The following is a 26,423-nucleotide window of genomic DNA, read 5'->3' on the forward strand; positions in this document are numbered from 1 at the left end:
CAGGGGTCTCTATTCTATTCCATTGATCTTTCTGTCTGTTTGTTTTTATGCCAATACCATATTGTTTTGATTATGACAGCTTTGAATATAGTTTGCAACCAGGGAGTCCCATACCTCCAACTTTGTTCTCAAGATTGCTTTGGCCATTCATGGTCTTCTGTGGTTCCCATACAAATTTTAGGATTGTTAGTTCTATTTCTGTGAAAAATGCCATTGGAGTTGTGATCGGGATTGCATAAGATCTGTAGATTGCTTCAGCTTAAATGCACATTTTAACAATATTCATTCTTCCATTCCATAAGCATGGAACATCTTTTCATTTATTTGTGTCTCCTTCAATTTCTTCCATCACTGTCTTACAGTTCTCACAGTACAGGTCTTTTATCTCCTTGGTTAAATTTCTTCCTAGATATTTTATTCTTTTTGATGTAATTGTAAATGGGATTGTTTTTTTTTGTTTTTTTTTTTATTCTTATGTTAATCCCCATACATTACATTATTAGTTTTAGATGAAGTGTTCCATGATTCATTGTTTGTGCACAACACCCAGTGCTCCATGCAGAACGTGCCCTCCTCAATACCCACCACCAGGCTAACCCATCCTCCCACCCCCCTCCCCTCTAGAACCCCGTTTGTTTTTCAGAGTCCACCGTCTCTCATGGTTCGTCTACCCCTCCGATTTCCCCCGCTTCACTCTTCCCCTCCCGCTACCCTCTTCTTCTTCTTTTTTTTTTTTCTTAACATATATTGCATTATTTGTTTCAGAGGTACAGATCTGAGATTCAACAGTCTTGCACAATTCACAGCGCTTACCAGAGCACATACCCTCCCCAGTGTCTTTATCACCCAGTCACCCCATCCCTCCGACCCCACCACCCACTCCAGCAACCCTCAGTTTGTTTCCTGTGATTAAAAATTCCTCATATCAGTGAGATCATATGATACATGTCTTTCTCTTTTTGACTTATTTCACTCAACATAATATAAATGGGATTGTTTTTTTAAATTTCTCTTTCTGATAATTTTTTGCTATTGTGTAGAAATGCAACAAATTTTTGTATCTTGATTTTGTATCCTGCAACTTTACTGAATTTTTTTATTAGCTCTAACAGTTTTTTTTGGTGGACCCTTTAAGGGCTTTCCTTATATAAAATCATGTCATCCATGAATACTAACAGTTTTACTTCTTCCTTTCCAATTTTGATACTTTTTATTTATTTTTATTGCCTTATTGGTCTAGCTAGGGCTTCCAATACTGTGTTGAATACAAGTGACAATGTGGCATCTTTGTCTGGTCCCTGATCCTAGAGGAAAGGCTTTTAGCTTTTCATCATTAAGTGTGATGTTAGCTGTGGGCTTGTTATATATGGCCTTTATTATGTTGATGTTTGTTCCCTTTATATCCACTTTGTTGAGAGTTTTTATCATTAATGGATTTTGAATTTTGTCAAATGCTGTTCCTGCATCTTTTGAGATGATCATGTGATTTTATCCTTCATTTTGTTAATGTTAATTCTGCAGATTCTGTTAATGTGGTATGTAATGTAGATTTAATTACAGATGCTGAACCATCCTTTCATCCCTGGAATAAATTCCTTCTGATCATGGTGTATGTTATTTTTAGTATATTGTTGATTTGGGTTTGCTAATATTTTGTTGAGGATTTTTGCATCTATGTTCATCAGGGAAATTGGCCTGTAATTTCCTTTTGTGTGTGTGGTATCCTTGTCTGGTTTTAGTATCAGTAATGCTGGCCTCATAAAACAAGTTTGGAGGGGCACCTGGGTGGCTCAGTCGTTGGGCGTCTGCCTTCGGCTCACGTCATGATCCCAGGGTCCTGGGATCGAGCTCCACATCCGGCTCCCTGCTCCGCGGGAGGCCTGCTTCTCCCTCTCCCACTCCCCCTGCTTGTGTTCCCTGTCTCACTGTGTCTCTCTCTGTCAAATAAATAAATAAAATCTTTAAAAAAAAAAAAACAAAAAACAAGTTTGGAGACATTCCCTCCTTTTCAATTTTTTGGAAGAGTTTGAAAAAGATTAGTATTAATTTTTTAAATGTTTGGCAGAATGCACCAGTGAAGCATCTTGTCCTGGACTCTTGTTTGTAGGAAGGTTTTTAATTACTGATTCAGTCTCCTCATAGTTACTGGCCCATTCATATTTTCTATTTCTTCTTGATTCAGTCTTGGAAGACTGTATGTGTCAAAGAACTTACCCATTTCTTCTAGGTTGTCCAGTTTGTCAGCATATAATTATTCATAATAGTCTCTTAGGATCCTGTGTATTTCAGTGGTGTCAATTGTCGCACCCTTTCATTTCTTATTTGATCTTTTTTTCTTGGTCAGTCTAGCTAAAGATGTGTCAGTTTTGTTCTTTTCAAAGAACCAGCTCTTAGTTCCATTCATTTTTTTCTATTGTCTTTTTCATCTCTATTTCATTTATTTCCTCTCTGATCTTTGTTGTTTCCTTCCTTTTACAAACATTGTGCTTCATTTGTTCTTTCTGTAGTTGCTTGAGGTGTAGAGTTAGATTGTTTGAGATTTTTCTTCTTTCTTGGGGTAAACTTTATTGCTGTCAACTTCCCTCTCAGAATGGCTTTTGCTGCATCCCATAAATTTTGGTATGTTGTTTTTTCAATTTCATTGTCTCATGATATTTTTTGATTTCTCATTTGATTTCTTCATGGACTCATTGGTTGTTTAGTAGCATGTTGTTTAATTTCCACCTATTTGTGATTTTTTTCCAGGTTTTTTTCTTGTAGTTGATTTCAGTTTTATACCATTGTAGTCAGAAAAGATGCCTGATATGATATCAATCTTCTTAAATTTATTAAGACTCAAGGAAAATTCCATACATTGCTGTACCTTCTCACTCCACCCTGTAACCGTGGCCCGTCACCACCATCTCGTGGCAGACAGTCTCTCCTTTGCTGTCCTGTCTGTTTCTCCCTTCCAGGGTATTCAATAACTTCTATCTCCTTTAAAAAAAATTATTAAGACTTGTTTTGTGGCCTAACATGTCATCCATACTTGAGCATGTTCTATGTGCACATGACAAGAGTGTGTATTCTGCTGGTTTGGGATGGAATGTTCTGTATATATTAAGTCCATCTGGTCTAATGTGTCATTTAAGGCCAATGTTTCCTTATTGCTTTTTTGGTTGGGATGAGTTATCTATTGATGTAAGTGGGGTAGTAAACTCCCCTACAATTATTGTATTGCTATCTATCTTTTCCTTTAGGTCTGTGAATATTTGTTTTATATATTAGGTGCCCCTATGTGCAGTGCATAAATGTTTATGAATTTTGTATCTTCTTCTTGGATTGACAACTTTATCATTATGTAATGCTCTTCTTTGTTTTCTATACAGTCTTTGTTTTAAAGTCTATTTTGTCTGATGCAAGTATAGCTACTCCAGCTTTCCTTTGGCTTCTATTTGCGTGGAACATCTTTTTCCATCCCTTCACTTTTAGTCAGTGCATGTTCTCACATCTGATTCGGTCTCCTGTAGACAGCGTATACCTGGCCAGCTTTAAAAAGCAGAGGAAGAATACAGGACACTTCCTCCCAGCTTTAGTGAGGCAGAAGGAGAGCACAAAAATGGTGCCACCAGAACCCCCATCTCTGGAGAGAACCCACCAGGCCCTGCTCCTCCAGAGATGCTTTGAGATCAGAAAGTGAATCTCCTTCATGCATAGGCTGGGTGCTCTCCAAACTGCTGATTCTGCACCTGGGGCAAGTGAGTCTGCATGAAGCCCTTCAAGAGCTGTCTTGAACTTCATTGCAGCCTCAGGTCTCATGCACACAAAGCCCTACTGGTTTTCAAAGTCAGACATTTTGGGGTCTGTCTTAGGGGTTGGAGTATCTGATACAGAGGCACAGGATTTAAGAGTTGGGGTATCTGAGGTGGAGTATAAACCCTTTGCTCCTCAGGGAAAAGTTTCAGATTTGTGAGATCCCTCCTGATTGTGGGTTGCTGTGCTGGGGTAGATTTTTTTTATGCGACTTTACCTCTCCTACCTGCCTTGATGGGGCCCTTTTCTTGCTTGATGTGAAGCATCTGTTCAACTAGTTTTCAAGTCATTTTCAGAAAGAATTTTTTCTACATGTAGCTATAGATTCAGGGTTTCTGTGGGAGGAAGTCAGTTCAGGATCTTCTTATGTTGCTGTCTTGGACTACCCAGCTTAAGGATCATTTTTATTTTTTTATTATTTTTTTATAACATATAATGTATTATTTGTTTCAGGGGTACAGGTCTGTGATTCATCAGTCTTACACAATTCACAGCACTCACCATAGTACATATCTTCCCCAATGTCCATCACCCAGCCACACTATCCCTCCCATCCCCCTCCACTCCAGCAACCCTGTTTGTTTCCCGAGATTGAGAGTCTCTTATGGTTTGCCTCCCTCTCTGGTTTTGTCTTGTTTCATTTTTCCCTCCCTTCCCCTATGATCCTCTGTCTTGTATCTCAAATTCCTCATATCAGTGAGATCATATGATACTTGTCTTTCTCTGATTGACTTATTTCACTTAGCATAATACCCTCTAGTTCTATCCACGTCTTTGTAAATGGCAAGATTTCACCTTTTTTGATGGCTGCATAATATTCCATTGTGTGTGTATGTGTGTGTGTGTGTGTGTGTGTATACCACATCTTCTTTATCCATTCATCTATTGGTGGACATCTAGGCTCTTTCCATAGTTTGGCTATTGTAGACATTGCTGCTATAAACATTGGGGTGCATGTGCCCCTTCGGATCACTACATTTGTATCTTTGGGGTAAATATCCAGTAGTGTAATTGCTGGGTCATAGGGTAGCTCAATTTTCAACTTTTTGAGGAACCTCCATACTGTTTTCCAGAGTGGCTGCACCAGCTTGCATTCCCACCAATAGTGTAGGAGGGTTTTAAATGAAAATTTCTAAGACCTTGCTTTGTAGATCCAGTTGAGTAGTTGTCTGCTGGCACCTAATATTTAGAAAACCTCTGCCACATTTGGAAAACTGAGCTAGGGTAATTTTTCTGTCTTTTCCCAGTGCCTGTTCTCACTGTCCTTTAATTTTGACATATGGTGCCTGGTTCCTGGGTACCATTTTGACCCATCTCAGACTAACCAACTCTTTCTTTATCAGTACAGTGTGAATTTCTTATAGAATTCTCAGGCTTTCTTTTTGCAGATACTCATTAATCATGGTTTGCTTTCATTTGATTTTAATGGAGACTTTCTATCTCAACTGTTAAACTGATGGTGTTCTTTATCAGGTGCATTCATTTTTATTATAAACTGTTATGATTATTATTAACTCTGAGATAGCCCTGAGCAACTTTTTCTAAACGTTAACTGTTGGTAGAATAAGCTGGGAGTTCCTAACATGTTTGTGGTTTTCAATGTGGAAGCAAACAACTTTCAGGCCAATTAATAGGCTAACACTTTCCCCATCACTGAAACTTCATTTTCCCTGAGATTATTTTCCTGTGATTTGCTAGCAGACATTCCACTACCACTGTGAAGATTAAAGGGGGAAATTGTGACTTAATCTCCTATAGCTCTCAGCTTCCTGTTTGTTTATGGTCCAAATTTACAGTGTTTCTACATGGGGTCATCAGAGGACAGAGTGGAAGATCTTGGAAAAGTTTAATGGCGATGATTAATTCTTTGAATTAGTTTCTGCTTCAAAGCCTTCCCACAGAGACCAAACTCCTACCTTTTTTACTGCTTTTCTTCCTCATTTCCAAGTCAGCTTTCATTCCCTCAAAATTCTGTTCAAATTTCACTGCCTTCAAATGTGTCCCTTTATAAACTGTGCAATGTCTAATCATCCCATCAATCCACAGTCTCCATTGGTAACCAAAATTTTACACTGTGATTATTGGTGCATATTTTCATGAGATAAACACAGTATCTCTAAGTCATATGTGCTCCTGGCAAGATTCCAAAGTCCAAATATATGTCTACTTCATTGTTTTCCTTATTCGTAATTTTGTCATTACTCTGTAGACTTACTTGTATATTGTGATCTTTAAATAACTATCTATAGAATGACTATACTTTCTTTTTATTTAGGTGAGTATATAAGAGATCCCAAAATGTAGGAGTGCAGAAAAATAGGTGGTAAAAATTTATTTAAATGAGAAAATTTACTAATTGAAATTGATTTTTAACCTAGGCCTAAAAAGTTGATAAATGTGCCATCATCCTTTTCTAGGCAATAAGGTCTTCTGAGCCTAGTCTTATTGCAAATATCCCCAGAGCATGGCAAATGGACTTGTTAGATAAAGTACGTCAAGTGAGGGCAGTTGGTGGAATATCTTAAAACACAAAAGACACAAAGCCATGCTTGATCTGGAGAGCTACAAGGAGTCATTTGGGGGTATAATGTAGTCACAGCAGTGTGGCTGGCAGACTATTTGGCTGATAATTTGAAGGACAGATTGGAAAGTAAGACTCTCTCAGAGAAATATCTGGAACCAAGACCTGGGCAGGGTGGGGGAGGAATAAAACTAAAAGGAAAGCGTTTCCAAGAGCCCTCATTCAGAGAAAGTCCTGCAAGTTTCCGTGAGGAACTGACTAGGATAGAACCCACAAGTCGCCTTAGTGTGATGGAGGATGAGCCTGGAGAGATCAAAACAGGAGTTGTATTTCATCAGAGAACAAATGGAATTCTATCGAAATACTTGATGTGGAACTATCTATTTACATAAGCTTTTAAAGGTAAATTAATTGGGGCACCTGGGTGGCTCAGTTGGCTGTGCAGCCAACTCTTGATTTTGCTTCAGGTCATGATCTCAGGATCCTGGAATCAAGCCCCATGTTGGCTATGCTCAGTGGGGAGTATGCTTGAGGATTTCCCTCCCTTTCCCTCTGCTCTGCTCCCACTCTTTCTCTCTCTCTAAAATAAATAAATCTTAAAGAAACATAAAGTTAAATTAATTAAACCAATAGATTATAATAAATGTGACTATTTTGTTGATTGCATTCATAACTCTTCAAAATGACCCTATCATATAATTTATTTCATTTAGAAGCATAATTACTTTCATTTAGTACTGTAATGTAGTTCAGTGTAACCTCATCATAGCACTTTCAGAAGCAGCCTTTTTCTCTTCTTGTCTAGAAGACGCTGACTGAAAGTGGTTGGGTGCAGCTGTTTAACTCACAGTTTTTCAGAGTCAAAGTAAATGATTTAATCCAGAGAAAGGGAACTAAAGAAGGATTATAGGATGCCACATGCCTTGGTACTTCTGCTTATCACTGTAAGCTCAATATTCTATAGTATAGCTTTTAATTAAAAATTTCATTGAGTCCCAAAAGTATTTATAACACAATGCTAAATAATTTTCAAATAAAGGACAAATAAAACTTTGTTTAATCTCAAATAATACCTGAGATAAAGTTATTATTTGAATTTTCTGGATTTTCCATAATGCTTTTAAAAACCATGAGTCACTTCACTTTTTAGTCACTGAAAATAAAGCCAGGTAGTCTGGGACTTTCAGGCAATCAAACAAGTAGATAATAGGAAAGGGCATAAAAATGAAGTATTATTTTCAGTTAAATGAAGTTAAGTAATTATGTCTCACATCTTTATTCCAAATCACACGTGCTTTCAGTTATATGCATAACATATTACACACATAGAAAACATGCATAAAAATGTGCCATGATGGGGCACCTGAGTGGCTCATTTGGTTAAGCATCAGACTCTTGATTTTGGCTCAGGTGACAATCTCAGGGTTCTGAGATCAAGCCCCACGTCAGGCTCCATACCCAGCAAGGAGCTTGCTTGGGATTCTCTCTCTCTCCCCTCTCCCCTCTCTGCCCTACCTCTCTCTCTCTAAAAAAAAAAAAAAGGTGCTATGATAGTTGACATTAAATAGGGATGCAAGTCATGGGCCTTGATGTCAGACTTTGCAGAGTATAAACATGACCTTTTTCTGCCCAGCGCCAAGTGAAATCCTCAACGTAAGTTTTAGGAAAGGAAGTCATGGATGTAGTGATTAGAGAGTTATTTGCCTACGTGTGCAGTTTAAACTAGGAGTACCTTAAATTCAGTGAAGCATAAAAATGCAGAGTTATGGTTGGATTCAGCCCTAAATCTTCATTATTTATTTATAACAAATCATGTTAGTTACCATACTTTGTTAGAATGGGCTTCGTCTCAAAAATGAAATTAAAGGTTGCATTACTGACCACATTAGGGCATGGAGTTGGAAGATGGAGGTTGCTGAGGAGAGGAAAGCATCTTTTTTTTTTTTTTTATCTCAGGGTCACCCAATTCGTTTCACAGGACCACGAAGGAATGAAAACACAGAGACTTGAGGTAACACAACAAAAGTGACAGGGAAGAAAACAGAGTGGGAACATAAGACCTATGCTTACTGGGAATGGAGAGGTTTTGAAGAAGATGATGAAAAAGCAGGAAAATCCTGAAAATGATTATAATATGAAGACTTTATTCTAGACTATTACAATAGAAACTTAAATTAACTTCATGGAAACAAAAGACAGGAATGTTTTTAAGTATTGGGTGAATTAGTGAAAAAGCAATAAAGGACGTTAGGGGAGAGGTTGATCAATGTGATGTGTTGAGCACATTGAGTTACTCCTGAGTTTGCAAATATTTTTCTCAGTGATTAGGCTATGTGCTACCAGTTGAAGAAGTTGGAGACCTACCATCCTACAGATACTGAGGTATCAGGGCCCTATCTCTTTTGATGTTTCCATGTCAAAGAAATGGTTCCCAACTCCTTGAGAAAGATATTTCCTGGGTTGTAAGACTGAGAAGAGACTAGGAGAAATTTACATAAATTTAAAAGGGACAGAAAAAGAATTTACAGTTGTAAGTTTTTTTTTTTAAATAAATGCTTTAAGAAAGGGGAGGTCAGGGGCCTAAAGACAGGAAGACACCTGTCAAGTTCAGTCAAGCTAAGGGTAATGTTAAGGCCATCTCAATCAGGTTCTAGTAAACGAACAGTTGGAAATATATAAACACAAGGGGCCTTTTCAGAAAAGCAAGGCATGTCCTGGGATTTCTAATGCAATTTTTTTCCTCATCCAACAAACATTTACTGCAAAATTCTTAAGTTCTGACAGTAACTGAACCAAGGACTTCAGCTATAAAGATACTAAATGAGTCAAAATCTCTTGCCAGAAGGTTCTCATAGGCTAATGGAGGTAAAGGTTTGTGGGTCAACAGACAATTATCAAAAGTCTTTAAAGTGATATGTCTGCAGTGTTGTGGGAACAGAGTATAGAGCACAGCTCCATCTGGGGAATTTGAAAATCAGAGAAGGTTCACAGAAGAAAACATAGTCCTAAACAGTGCTTAGCAAGAGGGTGGGGCAACCAGACATGGAGAACAATGTACACCACATGGCAAAGGAGTAAGAAAGCCGCATTTCAGTTCATAGAAAAGCAAATGGCTTTCTGTGGATAGAATGTAGGGAAACCATGGGCATGACAGATGATGAGGATTTCCTATATCCTAGTAAAGAATCCAGCCCTCAGCTAGTAGGTATTAAGGACCCTGTGATGCTTATATTTGCACTTTAGAAACACACTTTGGGGGTCAGGGTGGATGAGGGCTGCAGGAGAAACGGGAGATAGCAGGAAATGGGAGAAACATGCACAATGGCCTGGACAAAAACACGGGATCAGGAGATAATACATTGAATAAATCAGATTCACTACCTGGATGTCATAGCTGAGGGAGTGCAGGGATTAAAAATTATTGGGAAACTTCCCATTTAAGAAGAGATATGAAGCTTCTCTTCAAAAAGAGGAGGGAAGAAAGAGTTATAAGAGTCAGTTCATGGGGCTTTTACTTCAGTAAGCTGAGAGTGATTCCAGACTTCTATATCTTACAGTTGTTATAAAGTTCAGATAGAATGGTTATACAAAAATGCTCTCTGGGAAGATACAGGCAAATATGAGACTTCGTTCTTTTCCCATCTCAATTCTTTTTTGAATTTATATTGGTTATCAATAAATAAGTAAATATATAAGTGACTTCTGCTATCAGAGTCAATATAAAATTTTAAGACAATTTCTGAAGAATACAAAAGACATCAACAACTCAATAATAGTTCTCAAGATTGCTATAGAGTTTGTTTAGGTCTGGCAAGGGAAATCTGTTCCAAAAATGTAATACTAGAGGTTTTCTAAATAGTGTGCTTTTTAAAAATCTCAGCTCTATATCTGGTTTCTCTCTGCTTTAATTTCTCCTTTCTGTTTACCCCCCTCTCAATTCCATTACATTGATGCACTTCAATTCTTCGATGCCTTCTGGAGGTACATTGCACATAGTACTACTTTGACTGTTAAAAATCACCCATAGCAATCTGCACATTTCTATGATTAAAAAGAAATTAGAATAATGCAAGGAACATTTAGGGAATAGGGCTAAGCATGTATATCCCTGACATTAAAATACAATTATATTTTTACTGTATTAATGTTGTGTTCTTTGCTCCTCTCCTAAGCTATAAAAACCTTGAAACTATAAAAACCTTCATAAACCAAGATTTATCTTTTATATTACATTTAAGCTCCATTACAATGAATGCAATAAACTTTCAGCATATACTTTTATCAAGAAAAAGAAGTCTATCCTCTGATCTCACTTCTCATTTTGTTTTATTTTTATGGAAATTGTCATGAATTTTTAGTGTAATTACTTCAAACAGATGTTCAATTCTCTTATCCTGATAATAGGAAACAGTAGAATGAAAGGAGCTATTTTGGAAGAGTTCATGAAAGAGTTTGGTGAAGTTCATGAAATAGACCAAACAGGAGGAAATTGGGGGGTTACTTTAAAGATGTCAAAATACATGTTTAAATTGATTAAATGATGAATTATTAAAAATGTATTTTTAAAATTATATTTATGAAGACAGAGATTGGAAGACACCAACCTAAACATTCAAATCTTGTTTTGAGTTCATGAAAATAAATAAACCCAAGCATTTTCATTTTATTTCTCAACCTTTTATAAAGGGTATCACAAACAAGTTTAAGCCAGATATGCTTTAGTTAAGGCTTCACAGTAAGACAGAAGTTGTAATATGTAGACAGTGGTTCATTCATTTCTTTCTGTGTTACATGTTTCATGTAAAATGTACATTTTTGTAGGTTTGCTTAAGAGGCCTAGAGCTTTATGGGGGGAAAATACAAATCATATAAATATAAAACAGTCCTTTGAAAATTTTATGTTGGAACATGTATGCCAAAAAAATATAGCATATTTAATATACAATGGCAAGTGTGCAGATTCTAAACGCTTATGACATCATGTCCAGGATCGAGCTAAGAAATTGTCCTCAAAAAGACTAAAGAAAGAAAAACAGGTTGCATTGGTCTATACCTAAATGAGCTGTAGAACCACATCATTCAAAATAATGATAATCAGATTTATCTGCCCAGATTTATTTGGATGCGCATACAGATAATCCAAGTCTCAAAAGGTTCTATAATGGGGGACATATGGTAGTTGAAAGTGTCCTAACAGTAGGGTAATAGATATGGAAAAATGGAATTTCCAAAATGCTCAGCAGCAAAATTTTCATTCCTCAATATGGAAAGACTATAAATTAACCTGATATTTGGATATGTACATGTTTAATTTACTACCATACATTCTCTGAAATAATGTCATGCAAAACAGTTCTTATCTAATTAAAATAGTGTTTATCAATCAAAAACAAGTTTTAATGTGAAGAAGACGGATGAAATTATCTTCTAAAGCACTTTTAGGTAAAGACCTTATTTCCAGGGTCACTTTTTATATTAAAAATAAGATAGAAGTTGCACTCATAGGAAATGGTTGAAAATCACAAATTATGGAATTACCTGTGATAGCCATAAACCCAGCGTTTCTTTCTCCCCTAATGTTTCCCTGATGACTTGTGCCTGGAGTGCTCCTGGACATTTAGCTTAAAAGAGCACACTGCCTAAGGGTTCCAGTTAGTGGTCAATGAGTTGAGTTGATTAAAGCACCCATTGAAAGCAAAGTCAAAGATCTAAACAGTTTCATATTTTCATAGATCCATTGCCATTTTTTTTCAGTGGCTATAAGCAAAAATACGTAACCTTGGACATGTCAACATGCCTACTCTTTGTATTTGAGACAGAATATGGCTGCCACTATGCTTCACTGTGTCCGAGAAATAACTAGGAGTGCCAGTTTCTGGACTTCTTTGTAGACAAAGTCTCATCCATTATTAACTCTCTTGGCATCCCGAGTTTTCCCTACCACCATGCCAGTTAAAAGTAGATTGGGAATTGGTTAAAACTAAGTTCAAATCTCTGCTTCCTTAGTTAAACTTCTGCTCTTTGAGACAGTAAACTTGTTGTGCTTCAGTTTCCTTTAAAGTAAAAATTAGATGTTAGCCCATGTCAGAAGGTTGTTGTGAAAGGTACAAACTTCCAGTTATAAAATAAATGAGTCATGGGGATGTAATGTACAGCATGGAGACTCTAGTTGATAATTCTGTAACGCATATTTGAAAGTTGCTAAGAGAGTAGATTTTAAAAGTCTTTATCACTTAAAAAAATTATAAGTGTATATGGAGACAGATGTTAATTAGACTCATTATGATTATTTCACAATATATACAAATATCAAAGCATTACATTGTACACCTGAAACTAATATAATGTTATACGTCAATTATACCTCAAAAAAAATGTTGTGGTGACAATTAGCTGAGATGATGTATGCAATATTCATAGCACAGTGCTTGACAAAAGATGGGCAATCAGTAACTACTCATTGAATGTTTTCATCTAAGTATACCCTGTTTAAAGAGAAGTCTAGAGGGAAGTCCCACAGAGAAACGACTGATGTTAGGTATGAAATCCAGATGAATCTGTAGCTACTCATTCAAGAAGCAGTCTGGTCCTATTCAAAACAGAAGAGAAGAAAGGCAGAAAAATTCTAGAGCAATGTTTCTCAGATTTTTATGTGCACACAGATCACCTGGGGATCTTTATAAAATGCGAATAATGATTTAGTGGATGAGATCTGGGAGACTGCATTTCTAGCAAACTCCAGGGGGTGCCTACGCTGCCTGCCCACTGAATACACATTAACAAAGTCCTAGAGCACTTGAGTGCATGGCAGTTTAAGAAATACTGTACTTAAATCCATATTTGTCTAATCCAGCATTCTGTTTCCTGATACAACGGGTTAAAATTAATCAATTCATTTGTTCATTTAGCAAAAGATTATTTAGTATCTGTATTTATTATTTAGTGCCTGTATTATGTACCAGGCACTGTTTTAGGCTTTAAATATAAAATAACAAGAGAAATAAAGATCATGCCCTCATTGGGTTTTTAATCTAGTGGTAGGGTTAGAAGGTAAACTTGTAAACAGTTCATTAAAATAGTTTCCAGTGGTGATTAAAGCTATAATGAAAATAAAATGCAGTTACTGTGAGATTGTATATGGCCAATGAAGCCTCCTCTAGAAAGGAGACAATTGAACTGAAGCCTGAATATTGAAAAGTAGTCTGTCATGAGATCTAAAATTTTTAAACAAAATGAAGAGAGAATGTCAAGTCCCTGAGGCAGTGATGAGATCAGTGTGTAGGAGAAAAGGGGGAAAAAGCACTGTGGCTAGAACAGAATGCCATTATTTGGATGCAAGACAATGATGAGCAATCAGGAGCAATCAGGGGCAGGGGCTTACCTGGCAAAGTCGGGAGGAGTGCAGTAAGGGCTGAAATCTAAGGGAATTTAGAGGTTGGATCCAAGGTGGGTTTTAATAGCTCCACAGAGGGTTAAGATGTACGCTAGAAGGAAGGTGTTTACAGGAAAATACGCCTGGCTAAGCAGAACAAGACGAATGAAAAGAGCTAACATAAGGTGTGGGACACAGGTTGAAAAAAAAAAAAAAAGAGTAACTCCTAAAGCAAGAAAGGTTGAAATTGTACATCCCTTAACTTTACACTACAAGAAAGAGAAATAGGCCACTTATGCTATGAAAAACAATTTTATAATAGCACCCACGTAGCACACTTTCATTTGCTGCAGAATAAATTAAATTTTTCTGAGTAGAAATGATTAACTATGAGAAGGAATAAAACTGTAATTCCTGGTTGATTATAGGCTATAGCCGCAAACTTGCCTTACTTTTCACAGGACATTAGAAACGAAAGTGAAAGAGAGTAGATAGAACATTAAAAGTAGCAATGAAGAAAATAAGACGTATGCAAGTCCCCTCTTGCACTCAGAAAAAAGTTTAGTAGGAAAAGGAGTCATCATTATTATGTAAATTGTAAAATATTAAATACCTTGTACTATAATGATTTTTGTACTCTACCTTCTACAATCTATCTTCATATTGTTTTACTGGGTTGTAAGCCAAACCCTAAAGCCAATAAAAGCAGAATTAAAGAGATCCCACAGATCACAGTAACTAAAGATTGAATGATATAATGATGAGTCCATTGTCATTTCAGTGAGTCTTACTGACTAGAGAGCAAATCTAATCATTTAAAGCCTTGCAAACTGGGCGCCTGGGTGGCTCAGTTGGTTAAGCGACTGCCTTTGGCTCAGGTCATGATCCTGGAGTCCTGGGATAGAGTCCCGCATCGGGCTCCCTGCTCGGCGGGGAGTCTGCTTCTCCCTCTGACCCTATCCCCTCTCATGCTCTCTCTATCTCATTGTCTCTCTCAAATAAATAAATAAAATCTTTAAAAAAAAAAAAAGATAAAGCCTTGCAAACTGGTGGCTTATTAATGTTCCACTTGACTTCTGATTGTGTCTAATGATTTAAGGCCCTGCAGACTAGTAGCTATTAACCTGTTAGAGCATTTCCAGTTGACTTCTGATTTTCTGTCTTGTTTTTCAAATATATGAATAAAGGACATTAACACAATGCTCCTAGCCTTCCGTCAGTGAAAAACATTTCTGAGTTGTTTTTCTAATAGCAATGAAGAGTAGCATAATTAGTCACTCTTTCTCACCTGAAAGTGTAATGGCCCAAGGCACACATCTGTGATATATTTTTGCAGAATTATGGTCATGTTTTGTGGCAAAATAGTAGATCAACTTTTGCTTGTGTGTGTATTGTTTTGCTCGGTTACACTGACGTCATTGGCACCCTACATTAACCAGCGAAAGCATAGAGTTCATTTCATATTCTATTTTGGTCATTTATTTGTAATCCTTTTAGTTATCTTTGGCATTTATTAACCACAAAGACGTTTTTTTGCTCATTGGACTTTTGTATAATCTCATCGTATTCATTCAACAAATACTCAAGCAATGCCAATTTCTAGAGCTCTCTGGGCAAGGGAGGGAGTGGACTGAGATGAAGCTGGGAAGAGAAACCAGAGCCAAGTCGTTTGAGGTCTTGTAAACATTTAAGAACTCTTATCTCTATCTTAAGAGCAACAGGAAACTACTGAAGAGTTTTAAGCGCTGGAGTGACACCATCTTCTGCCATTTGCTTACCTTGTCATTTTTCTCCCCCTCTCCCAGTGGGACCCCTTAAACAGTAGTTTTATATTGTTAGCCTATCATTTACATATCTTGGCTATTTCCAACGAACAGAGTAATTGTTTGTGAAAGAAAAAAGGTTGCCAGTCATACAAAAATAAATTCTCTGGGAGACACAGGGAGTTTGCAGAGATACCTGAGTTGGTTCATGAAAACATACAGTGCATGCTATGGATAGAGGTGTTATTTGTAAAAGATGATGTAAATGATACATTTCCAATAATGCAATAAAAAGGGGAACATAATTCATTGATGCTCCTTATTGCAAGGTTAATATTATAAATATAAAAGTCACTAACTGGGCAACTATCTATAGTAAAAAATACTTTCAGCACTGTGCTTGATCTACACACCTAAGCTTCTGATAATAAAAGAAGCTTCACTTAAGGATACATATTTATTCCTCATGTTCTTTTAACATCTGGCTGTAGTGGGCTTTGTTTTAGCTTTGTTTTTAACTAAGAACAAAATAACCTAATGTATTTTGGTGCCCATCTGGTTACAATCGCTCATTCTACATTTATTTAAAAATGATGGATTGTTCGTGATGATGTCTTCCCCAGGAGAAGAAGTTGACAGACAGCTGTGCAGAGATGCCATCTTCCCCATCCCTGTTGCCTGTTACGCCCCGTGCCCAAAGGACTGTGTGCTCAGCATGTGGTCTGCGTGGTCCTCCTGCTCACACACCTGCTCAGGGAAAACCACAGAAGGGAAACAGATCCGGGCACGGTCCATTCTGGCCTATGCCGGTGAGGAAGGTAAGATTGGTCACCAGCTTCAGAAGGGGATTTAGATTCCTTTCAGATGTTGGCAGGCTTTTTTTTTTTTTTTTTTTTTTTCCTTTCTGGTCTTCTGGGGTTAAGGTGATGCTGTACAAAAAATCTACTCCCAGAATCCCAGCAATCCAAGGAAATTTAATGTCTGTTGACCTATGGAGCAACTTCTGGTCCCCAAAATTAACCTTGAAAATAGATCTTTAATAAAAGAGGAAACACTTTTAAAAGTAAACTTACTTTGCCTTTCCTCTCTCCTAAGAATTGCTTTCCAGTTTGAATGCTAAACCTGTGAAACAGTATGAAAATGACTCCCAAAATTCCAGATGTCAGGTGTGATTATTTTTTCACTATTGCAGTAGTCAGTTTTTCCCTTTGAAATCACATTCTGCCTTCTCATAAATAGGCATATATGTTCAATAATAAAAGTGTTTTGTTTTGTTTTTAAAGCAACACCAGCATGACTATTACTTGACTGAAAATTACATGGATTTTCTGCCATTTGTGTTTCTGAACATAGGCTCTGAGATCCGAAAGTCTCATATGTAGGTTGTGTTCATTTTTCAAGTATACTGCTCCTTAATCACCTACCTCATCCTAGTGGGGGAATAAACCATGCTTTGCCATATAGTCATACCTCACTTTTGTAAACTTTATTGTCGAGAAATATAAGGCTCTTGGTAATTATCTCTCAAGCTTACATCCAAATGCTAATTAGGCCTCTGTGTGACTCAGTGATATGATGTCATACATAATCTTGTCATTCTTGAGGATAACACAGGAATAAGAAAAACAGAGAAGTCATCAAGTTCTATCACTTAATGTTCTTTCTCAAGAGTATAGATGTATATTATTTAAACATTATCAAGCTGAATGACTTCTCATTCACATTTAGCACGAATAACTAATGATTTTTGTAAAATGCATGTGTTTCTTTGTGTATATCCCCAAATAAGACATTGTGGAGGAGTTTTTAAGCCGCCAGTTTTATTTTTCTATTTATGAAACATTTTAGTGATAGAAACCTGATAGCATTTTTATTTGGTCAAACTTGCTATCTGTGAATATAATAGCTATGCAAAAATGTAACCCTCTTGGTCTGAAGACAGAGAGAAAAATTTAGCAAACTTGACATAGTCAACCTATAGAAAAATTTAGAATTTTCTTTAAAGTGTCTATAAACCTTTTTCCAGTCACCTTATAAATTTAACCATTTGCTACCCCCAAAAAAGTGTATCCTGGAACCAAATAAAAAAGATAGAACCTTTTAGAAAGTTACATTCCTCATCTTATCAAACAATAACTCTAACCTTGTATGGATTATATTCAGACTTCAAACTCTATCAGCTCAGATTATGTCTTGGACTTCATTAAAATTAGATCTGTGGTCACCCTGCTTCCTATAAATCTATTATACTCTGCAGACACTTGCTGTGTGACTAGTAATGCGTGACTTTTCGCCCCGTGAGTCACATGGCAGAGATTTTGCCATGCTTGCAGAACTCACCAGATCATTATTTCTATAGACATGATGCTTCACACTGAAAGGTCATGAAATGCTTTAAAGGCAGAAATTTATGATTGCTCTTTGATATGTATCATCCACTTAGTTTGAAAGGGTGAGACTTCGATAATTTTTAATTAAGTCTAGTAGCTGCATCATAAGCAGGCCGTGCTGGAAAATTATAGATGTTTATATGGTAAATCATAAAGGCATGAATTCAAAACATAATTTTAAAGGGAAACCGTACAGGAAGCTGTCAGGGGAGAATCCGATGCTGCTTGTCTCTGTTAATAACAGTTACAAAAACTGGTATAATTATATGAGATACTTAAAGAGGAATCTGCCCTTCAAACACTATTTAGTACCTATTAATTTGCTGGACACTGGAACATTTTATCTTTCACAAAATAAGTCTCCCAATTTTGAGCTATTTTTAAAATTACTTAAAAACTTTGTTTGCAGGAAGTTTTAAAATTTGCTTCCCTGCTGATTAGATAACACTTTATAATTCTACACAAAAGTAGGTCTTTCTATTTTTCCCCAAGAATTAATGTTTTATATGTGTCGAACATGTTCTAAATTTTCTAAATCAGGAAATTACTGTGATAACCTTAAGGGAAAAGGTCACATTATTAAAATTACATATTGAGTGTTTAGACATACAGTTTTCTGGTGAAGTAAGTTACAAACCCATGTGCAAAGTATTAATCTGGACTTACAAAATCAATGCTGCTTCACAAAATAAAAGATTAACTTTTATTTATCTCAGTCATAACTTCACTGTTGAACATTATACTGAAGATTATATAGCCTCTTGTATTAATAAGAACAGCTCAGAAGCTCAAAATCTTAAAGGGAAATTTATTCCTTCCTTATGGGAATTTTGCCATGGTGTTGGGTAACTTTCCAAGGCAGTCTGCCCTCCGCGAAATGTCTCAGCATGCCCCTCCATACGAAGACCTACCCCCCAATGCCAGTGGAAGAAGGTAGTTGGAGGGTCTGTCTGCTGATTTCAAAGCCTCAGCATTAAGCTCTTCCATACAGGAGTGACTTATGTCCTTTCTACTGACATTTCGTTGGCAAAACAAATCATACACTCATGGCTTGAAGTTGAACCTGACTTCAGTCATGGCGTGGGGTGGGGAAAATATAATCCTAGTGTGCTGGAGAAAGAGGAGTGCTAGCTCCTGGTCTTACCCCTGATTTACTTAGTCTTCTTATGGTATGGGTGTCTGCCATGTGTGTGTCTCCATCTGTCTGTCTACATCATAGATATATGATAGAGGAATATTCTCTATGCCCCCAATTCAGGAGATAAACCAAGCTTCTCCATTTTTGAAATGTTATGACTTTTATCGATTATTTTTTTGTTCCTACTACACAAATGATAGGATACAGATAACACATCCTCTTCCCCATACTATAGTTCTTTCTCTTCCTTTCCCTTTCCTTCCCTTCCCTTTCTTTCTAGGCTCTTGCTCTCTGCTCCTGAACGATTTTATCTAAAAAGTCATTAGGTGGAGTCAAGCAGTTGAGCATCTGTCTCAGCAGGTGGGGGGGCTTCAGTGGTTCAGAGTGGGTTATCAGAGCCCACAATAAAAATGCCAAAATAATATTAATGACAGATTATAACCCATTACATAAAATAGGAAACCATGGATCCATATTTGATATAAATAGATGTATTAATTGAACATCTAACCAAGAGCGTTTTATTTAGTCTCGAGTATCTCTCTCATGGAGAAGTTAGACAGACACCACCTTAATCCAAGGATCAAAATTTAAATTGTTGGTAATGGAGCAAATAAAAATTATGTGTTCCTGGTGTGATGCAATGATAAACTGGCATCAAGTCAGTGACATCCCTGTCAAAGATGCATATTGTAGAATGTAATCATGAGGAAACATCCTAATTGAAAAACATTGAAAAATAGTAACTGGTCTTTAATATCCCAAAGAGCCAAGGAGCACTTAATCATGAAAATTAAGGAAAGATTGAGGAACTATTCCAGATTGAAGGAGATTACCAAAACATGATGTTTAAATGCAACACCTGATTCTGAACTAGAGTCTTTCACTATAAAAAGATTATTTTGGGACAGTTGGAAAATTTGAATAGGTATGAGGATTAGATGGTAATAATGTATCATTGTTTGTTTCCTAATTTCCTGATCTTGAATATTGAATGCGTTTATGTGTAGCAAAATGCCCTTGACTATAGGAAATAAACACTTAAGTATTTAGGGTAGTGGGGCATCATTTCAACAACTTTGTCCAAATGATCCAGGGAGGAAAATATTGATAATATACTTCCAGTTTTCTTGTAATTTTGAGCTTGGTTCAAAATTAAAACATAAAAAATTGATAAAAACAATTTGAATATAATTGCTTTTCATGCAGTCTGAGGAACACTTTATAACCTATTATTAGCAATACACAAAAGTTATCACAAAATGATTCTTATCCAAATGTCATTTGGAAAGCAAATACAAATGGTAGCAACTAGAGATAGTTAATATACTGAAGAAAGTAAAAATATTTCTTTTCAACTTAAAAAAACAAAAGTGTGTGTGTGTGTGTGTAGTTATATAAAATTGGTATTTCACTTTTTAACATTGTATGATACCTCCAGGTAAAAATCTTCCTTGTTTTGGGTAAACTCTAGCGTGGGTCCCAAAAGCTACTTTAAAATTATTCGAGGAGGAGGATGCAGAATTCATATCAAGATTTTTGTGCAGTTTTCCATAGCCTCTGAGACTCACAAGACCATCCAGGCCCTCAACACGTGCTGGTTTGCTGGCAGCAAAGTGGTGGCTGAAGTGTATGACCAGGAGCATTTTCGTAACAGTGACCTTTCTGTGTGACCTTGACCTATTCCCTGGACTTGCACTTGCCCCTTGTTTCCTTTGGGTTTTACAGAATGATTCGTTAGTGTCTCAGGCCTAACCACCCAGTGTGGGGATAAAGGTGCAGATGTTATTTGCCCTGAAAAAAAAAAAAATTGTGTTGGGAAGATCTGGAAGGTAGCAATCTTTTAACACTTCAGCCTGGCATAAATTTAATATAAAACCTAGTATGTTGAATTTGAATAAGAAATTTAAAAATTGGTGTTAGATTTAAAGCCTTATGAATTTTTTGAAACCATGTTTAAAAAGAAAAAATGATTTTCAAAATGTTTTCCACTGAGTATAATAACAACTTCATTACATAGTTAATTATCCTTACAGAGCAAGAAATGAGAGGATTTTTTTTTGAAAGTTCAAAATGACCTGATATTATAACTTCATCAGCCAAATGTTAGTGCATCTTTACACCTGCTTTATAAATACAGAAATAGATGCAAACTGAAATAGAATTATGCCAATTTTTTCTCAAATAATTAGCAGTCTTCAAAAATTATATTTTAAAGTATAAAACATTGAGGAGAGGAATTAACTTTGGGTTTTCACAGCTAAAGGGTTTTAATCCTAAAAGCCAAGGAGCACTTTTATTCCTGGATGAATTTGAAGAATCCAGAATCCACTATCTATGTATATACACACGGAATTCTGCCTTCCAAGTAAAAGTACTGTCACTTCCTATCCTCCCATTCTTGACTTTGAAAAAGGAGTTCTGTTTCAGTCTGTCCTTGCATAACCACAACCACCACACAAAATTTATGCGGACTTCACAGTGGAATGTCTTCTTCCTCTCTCTGCAGGGAAAACAAAGGCGGGGGTGGGGGGGGAGGCAGGGATTAAGGATGGTGTGCTACAGCAGAATCTTCTGAGGTTCTGTGTGGCTAACATTCTTCCCTTCCGTTCCCTGAAATCATGCCATTGCCCGTGTGCTTTTTGCCCAGGGGTGGTCTGCTGTCAAAGGGATCCGGGCTGCAATAAGCAGGCAAAACTACAAGCATTTTAAAGCTGTAATTCATAGTACGCTAATAGCCACTCCTTAGCATGAGCCCGTCCACTTTCTTTTCCTTATTGCCTGTTACTTCTCTGTGTGAGCTTGGTACTCCGGTGGACTGCATCAATATTGCTAGTTCCCAGCGTCATACCTGCCTGCATGCCTTAGCTTTTATTTGTTCCTCTGCTTAAGTAAAATGTTCCCTTTTTCTCTCCCTTCCCAGAATGCTGCTTGTCAAAATCCTACTCCTTCGAAACTCACCTCAGTGCCTCCTACTGAGGCATTTTTCAGTCGCCCCAAAACTAATGGAAACTTAAACTTTTGAATCTCAATTATGCTACCTCTTTTAATGTGATTACTGTATTCTGCCTAAAATTATACCCATTTGTATGCTTGCCCACCCTACTACTTTTCCTCACTGCCTTAGAAGATCCTTCAGAGCAGCAAAAACTATTTCTAACCCCTGTGGGTATCTGTCTCTTGGAGTATTGGACATAAACATTGCATACTATAGAACTCAATATAAATGTATCCAATTAATGTTTTGAAAAAGGTTCTTTTATCTTTTCAATCTGCCGTTTAAATTATAAGAACTTCAATGCCGGAACCAGAAACACCACAGCTCTGTTCAAATGTATGTTAACACAGCTTTTATAGGCTTGATGTGGAAAGGAAAAGTCACTTTTTCATTTTTATAAGAGAAGTTTCACATATAATAGTTGGTATTTTTATATAAGCAGGGACATTTATTTATACAGTAGAATTTCTTTTTTTTTTTTAAGATTTTATTTATTTATTTGAGAGAGAGAGAATGAGAGACAGAGAGCGAAGAGGGCAGAGGGAGAAGCAGACCCCCTGCTGAGCAGGGAGCCTGATGCGGGACTCGATCCCGGGACTCCAGGATCATGACCTGAGCCGAAGGCAGTCGCTTAACCAACTGAGCCACCCAGGTGCCCTATACAGTAGAATTTCATCAAAGTATAAAGTCTTTCCACTTGATGGAATGATAGAAAGCCTATATAGTCACATTAGTATGAAGCATATATTTTTATGTGTCTGAGGATTTTTTTAAAATACCATTTATTACTAATTTTGTCATAGGGGACATTTTATAATTTCCCCAGTACTATGGAAATATTCCCACATGTCTGGAATTAGATCTTCCCATAAATAATAAATAAATTCAATATTATATCTATCAATTTTTCTACCGTAAAATTATTCCCAAAACAACAGGACGATGCTGCAATGACTGATTACCCCAAGCCATGCTTTCAAAATTGCCATATCGTTGTTATAATTAAGACCACACTGGGGCTTATCTGCACAAGTATCTTGACATCAGACCAAAACTGCTGATGTGGCTTTAATGTGGATTGGGGCAAGAAAATAAATAGCCTTTATGTCTGTAAACTTAACAGCCATCTTGCTGTTCCTTGACACGTTACACTGATGTTGTAGAAGTTTTTCTCCTACCAGATCTTCCAAAACCAACGAGTCAATTCCAACGTCAAAAACAATTCAAGAGGGTGCCTGGGTGGCTCAGTTGGTTAAGTGACTGCCTTCGGCTCAGGTCATGATCCTGGAGTCCCGGGATCGAGTCCCACATCGGGCTCCCTGCTCGGCAGGGAGTCTGCTTCTCCCTCTGACCTTCCCCCCTCTCATGTGCTCTCTCTCTCACTCTCTCAAATAAATGAATAAATAAAATCTTTAAAAAAAAAATTAAAAAATAAATAAAAAAATAAAATTCAAGAGTTTTAGAATCACAGTTTAAACAGTATACATACGCCCACAGTGAAAATGAGGTAAATAAATGCTTTTTTCGTAAAAGACCAATCATTTTACTATTAAATATAAAGGTATGGTTAAAATGGTTACATAAAATGTATATATTTAATGTCTGTAATTAGGTGTTTGTCTTAGAGATAAGATTGGATGAATCTTAGAGCCTCAGGGAATGGGTTATAAGAGTGCTCATTTACTTCTCCCCGATCCAATTAGTATGCTTTAGAATCCATTCCTAGTCAAATCCTAAACTTTTCAGAGGCTGCCAGGGTCACTGAGCTGTGTGATGGAAGGCAGGCTATCATCTGTGACAGATGTTTGCACCATCATGAAGCAGGGGACTTTAATGAAATGCTGCTTAATGCAGGTTATTCTGATGTTGATCCCATGTTCAACACTGTATAAATGATTCTGAATTGCAGTTAAATTCTCATAGACACTGCCTACCAATTTATTTGCTGAATTAGAGGGATGTACTTAATCATAAGTGAAGCGATAAATAAAGATCATCTCAGGGTATGGTTTTGTTTATGACTTTTACCCATATCTCAAATTTTGGGACCATCTTCCATGTGAGGATCACTAGCTATTGAATCACCTTTTCTTATTTAACAACCAGGTATTTTCTTTTTTTCTTTTTTTTTTTCTTTTAGATTTTATTTATTTGAGAGAGAGAGAAAGTAGAGGGAGGGGCAGAGGGAGAGAGAAAGAACCCTCAGGCAGACTCCCTGATGAGCATGGAGGCTGACTCGGGGCTCCAAGATCATGGACCCTGAGATCATGACCTGAGCCAGAATCAAGAGTCAGGCACCCAACTGACAGGCACGCAGGTGCCCCAACAACCAAGTATTTTCTGTTCTTAAATTCAAAAGGCTACTAGGTTCAAACAGATTAAATCCAAAGGCTACATAAATTCAAATAGATTAAATTATCAATAAAATAAACTATAAATTCCTCCTACTCAGTTTTAAACAATATAAAGCTTTTTATTTTTGTAATTGGCATTATAAATAGCATAGTGGTAAGAAATTGGGCTCCATAAATTCTGAGCTATTACCATTACATCATCTAAGTTGTATTGGCTCATCCACTTTATCATTTTTAACTTGTAAGGCAGTTTGGGGTGTAAAACGAGGTCCCCCCTACAAAGTACTTATAAGGGCTAGCACATAAAAAATGGTTCCATAATGACAACTTCACACCATATTCTATTGATTAAAAGACACGTCCCTTTTACCTTCTCTGTAGTTATTGCATCTTACAATAGATGCGTCTTAAAGCCACGGCAGCCAGATAGCAATAACTTCGCTGCCATTGCTAGTACCTGTTCCTGGTGGCAATAGCGAGTCCATGATATTTCTGCCAAAAATAAACAAAACCAGCTAAGAAACAGTCCTCAGTTGCTTGCTGAAGTCTTTTGTTGACATCTTCTGGTGCAATTAAGAATGCACCAGCATCAAAACTTAGACATGGGTACCAGTATCCTGGAAGAAAGCCCCAGAGACAATAGGGAGCATTAAAAAAAAAAAAAAAATGCTGCATCATCAACACTTTTTTTTTTTTTTAAGATTTTATTTATTTATCTGAGAGACAGAGAATGAGAGACAGAGCGCATGAGGGGGAGGAGGGTCAGAGGGAGAAGCAGACTCCTTGCCGAGCAGGGAGCCCGATGCGGGACTTGATCCCAGGACTCCAGGATCATGACCTGAGCCAAAGGCAGTCGCTTAACCAACTGAGCCACCCAGGCGCCCACAACACTTTTGATACCAGAGGGATGACTCTGTATAGGAGGGCAAACTTTGATGAGTGTGGGTTAAAAGTGGCTCAGAAGATTCAGACTCTGAATGTAAAGGACATTTAGGAATGTCTTCCCTTTTAATGTGTGCAATTGAGTGATATATTTTTTTAAAACCATGTAAATAAATCCTACAAATCTATTTCAGTAAGCATACAGTAAAAATTATGATTGATAAGGAAGCAGTGTATCACAGTTTAACTTGTAGCCATTGCTCTTTCTTTGACACACAAAATGATAATATATCTTAACAGCCAATGACATCCTAGATTGGAAGAAACATGGTATTATCGTTATTACATGGCTTTTCCAGTAGCACTGTGGAAGATCAGACAGCATCAGTTGATTTTAAACCCCTGTTTCTAATCACCCTAAAGCTTCATACATTAAAATATGCCTTACTTCAAACCATGTATTTAAGATTTTCAATTTGGGGGCTAACATTTGAAAACACACTGGGTTTTCTCCATCCACAGAATCTCAATCCCCGTGTTTCCATTAGTGAGCAATCCCTAGGCTCCATTTGTACCTCATTGTCTACTTCTTTGGAGGATAATGGCCTCTGTCTTTGAGGTCCTCCATAGTCCCCCAAAACAAATATGCATACTACATAGCTTAAATTTTAAGCCGGAAGGTGCCAAAAGATATAAGATAAATATGTAATTTGCCTTCCTAGCACTGTGCTGGTCACATGGTATGTGCTACCACATGGCAGGTATCATTGTTATTGTTAATTCCAAAGAGGAAAGAATGGTAAGTTTCCTGTTGGCACCATATCTAACCCTCTTATGTTGTCCATTTTTACAGGTGGAGCTCAATGTCCAAATAGCAGTGCTTTGCAAGAGGTGCGCAGCTGTAATGAGCATCCTTGTACTGTGTACCACTGGCAAACTGGTCCCTGGGGCCAGTGCATCGAGGACACTTCAGTATCATCCTTCAACACAACCACAACTTGGAATGGGGAGGCCTCTTGCTCTGTTGGCATGCAGACAAGAAAAGTCATCTGTGTGCGGGTCAATGTGGGCCAAGTAGGACCCAAAAAGTAAGGGCTTTAGAATGAGAACAGTAAATCCTGTGGTCAACCATGCAGGGGATTGGCTCAGGCTTCACTTGCTCCATGAAATGAAGCATTTTGATGTTTGTCACACCTGTCCTCAAGAGTAAGAT

At 37.1% G+C, this 26,423-nt stretch overlaps 1 protein-coding gene across 6 annotated transcripts in view; it reads left to right on the forward strand.

Moving 5' to 3' along the window:
* Positions 1-26,423, forward strand: part of THSD7A (thrombospondin type 1 domain containing 7A) — a 448,580-nt gene that overhangs the window by 331,195 nt on the left and 90,962 nt on the right. For all 6 annotated transcript variants that reach the window (XM_064575204.1, XM_064575207.1, XM_064575202.1 and 3 more), the window contains 2 exons: positions 16,072-16,266; positions 26,064-26,298. In XM_064575204.1, the coding sequence (XP_064431274.1) occupies positions 16,072-16,266; positions 26,064-26,298 (430 nt within the window). The remainder of the gene's footprint in view (positions 1-16,071; positions 16,267-26,063; positions 26,299-26,423) is intronic.

This window comes from Mirounga angustirostris, unplaced genomic scaffold, assembly GCF_029215605.1.
Source record: "Mirounga angustirostris isolate CCGP_5_RB_7025 unplaced genomic scaffold, mMirAng1.0.hap1 SCAF_12, whole genome shotgun sequence".
Lineage (NCBI taxonomy): Eukaryota > Metazoa > Chordata > Mammalia > Carnivora > Phocidae > Mirounga > Mirounga angustirostris.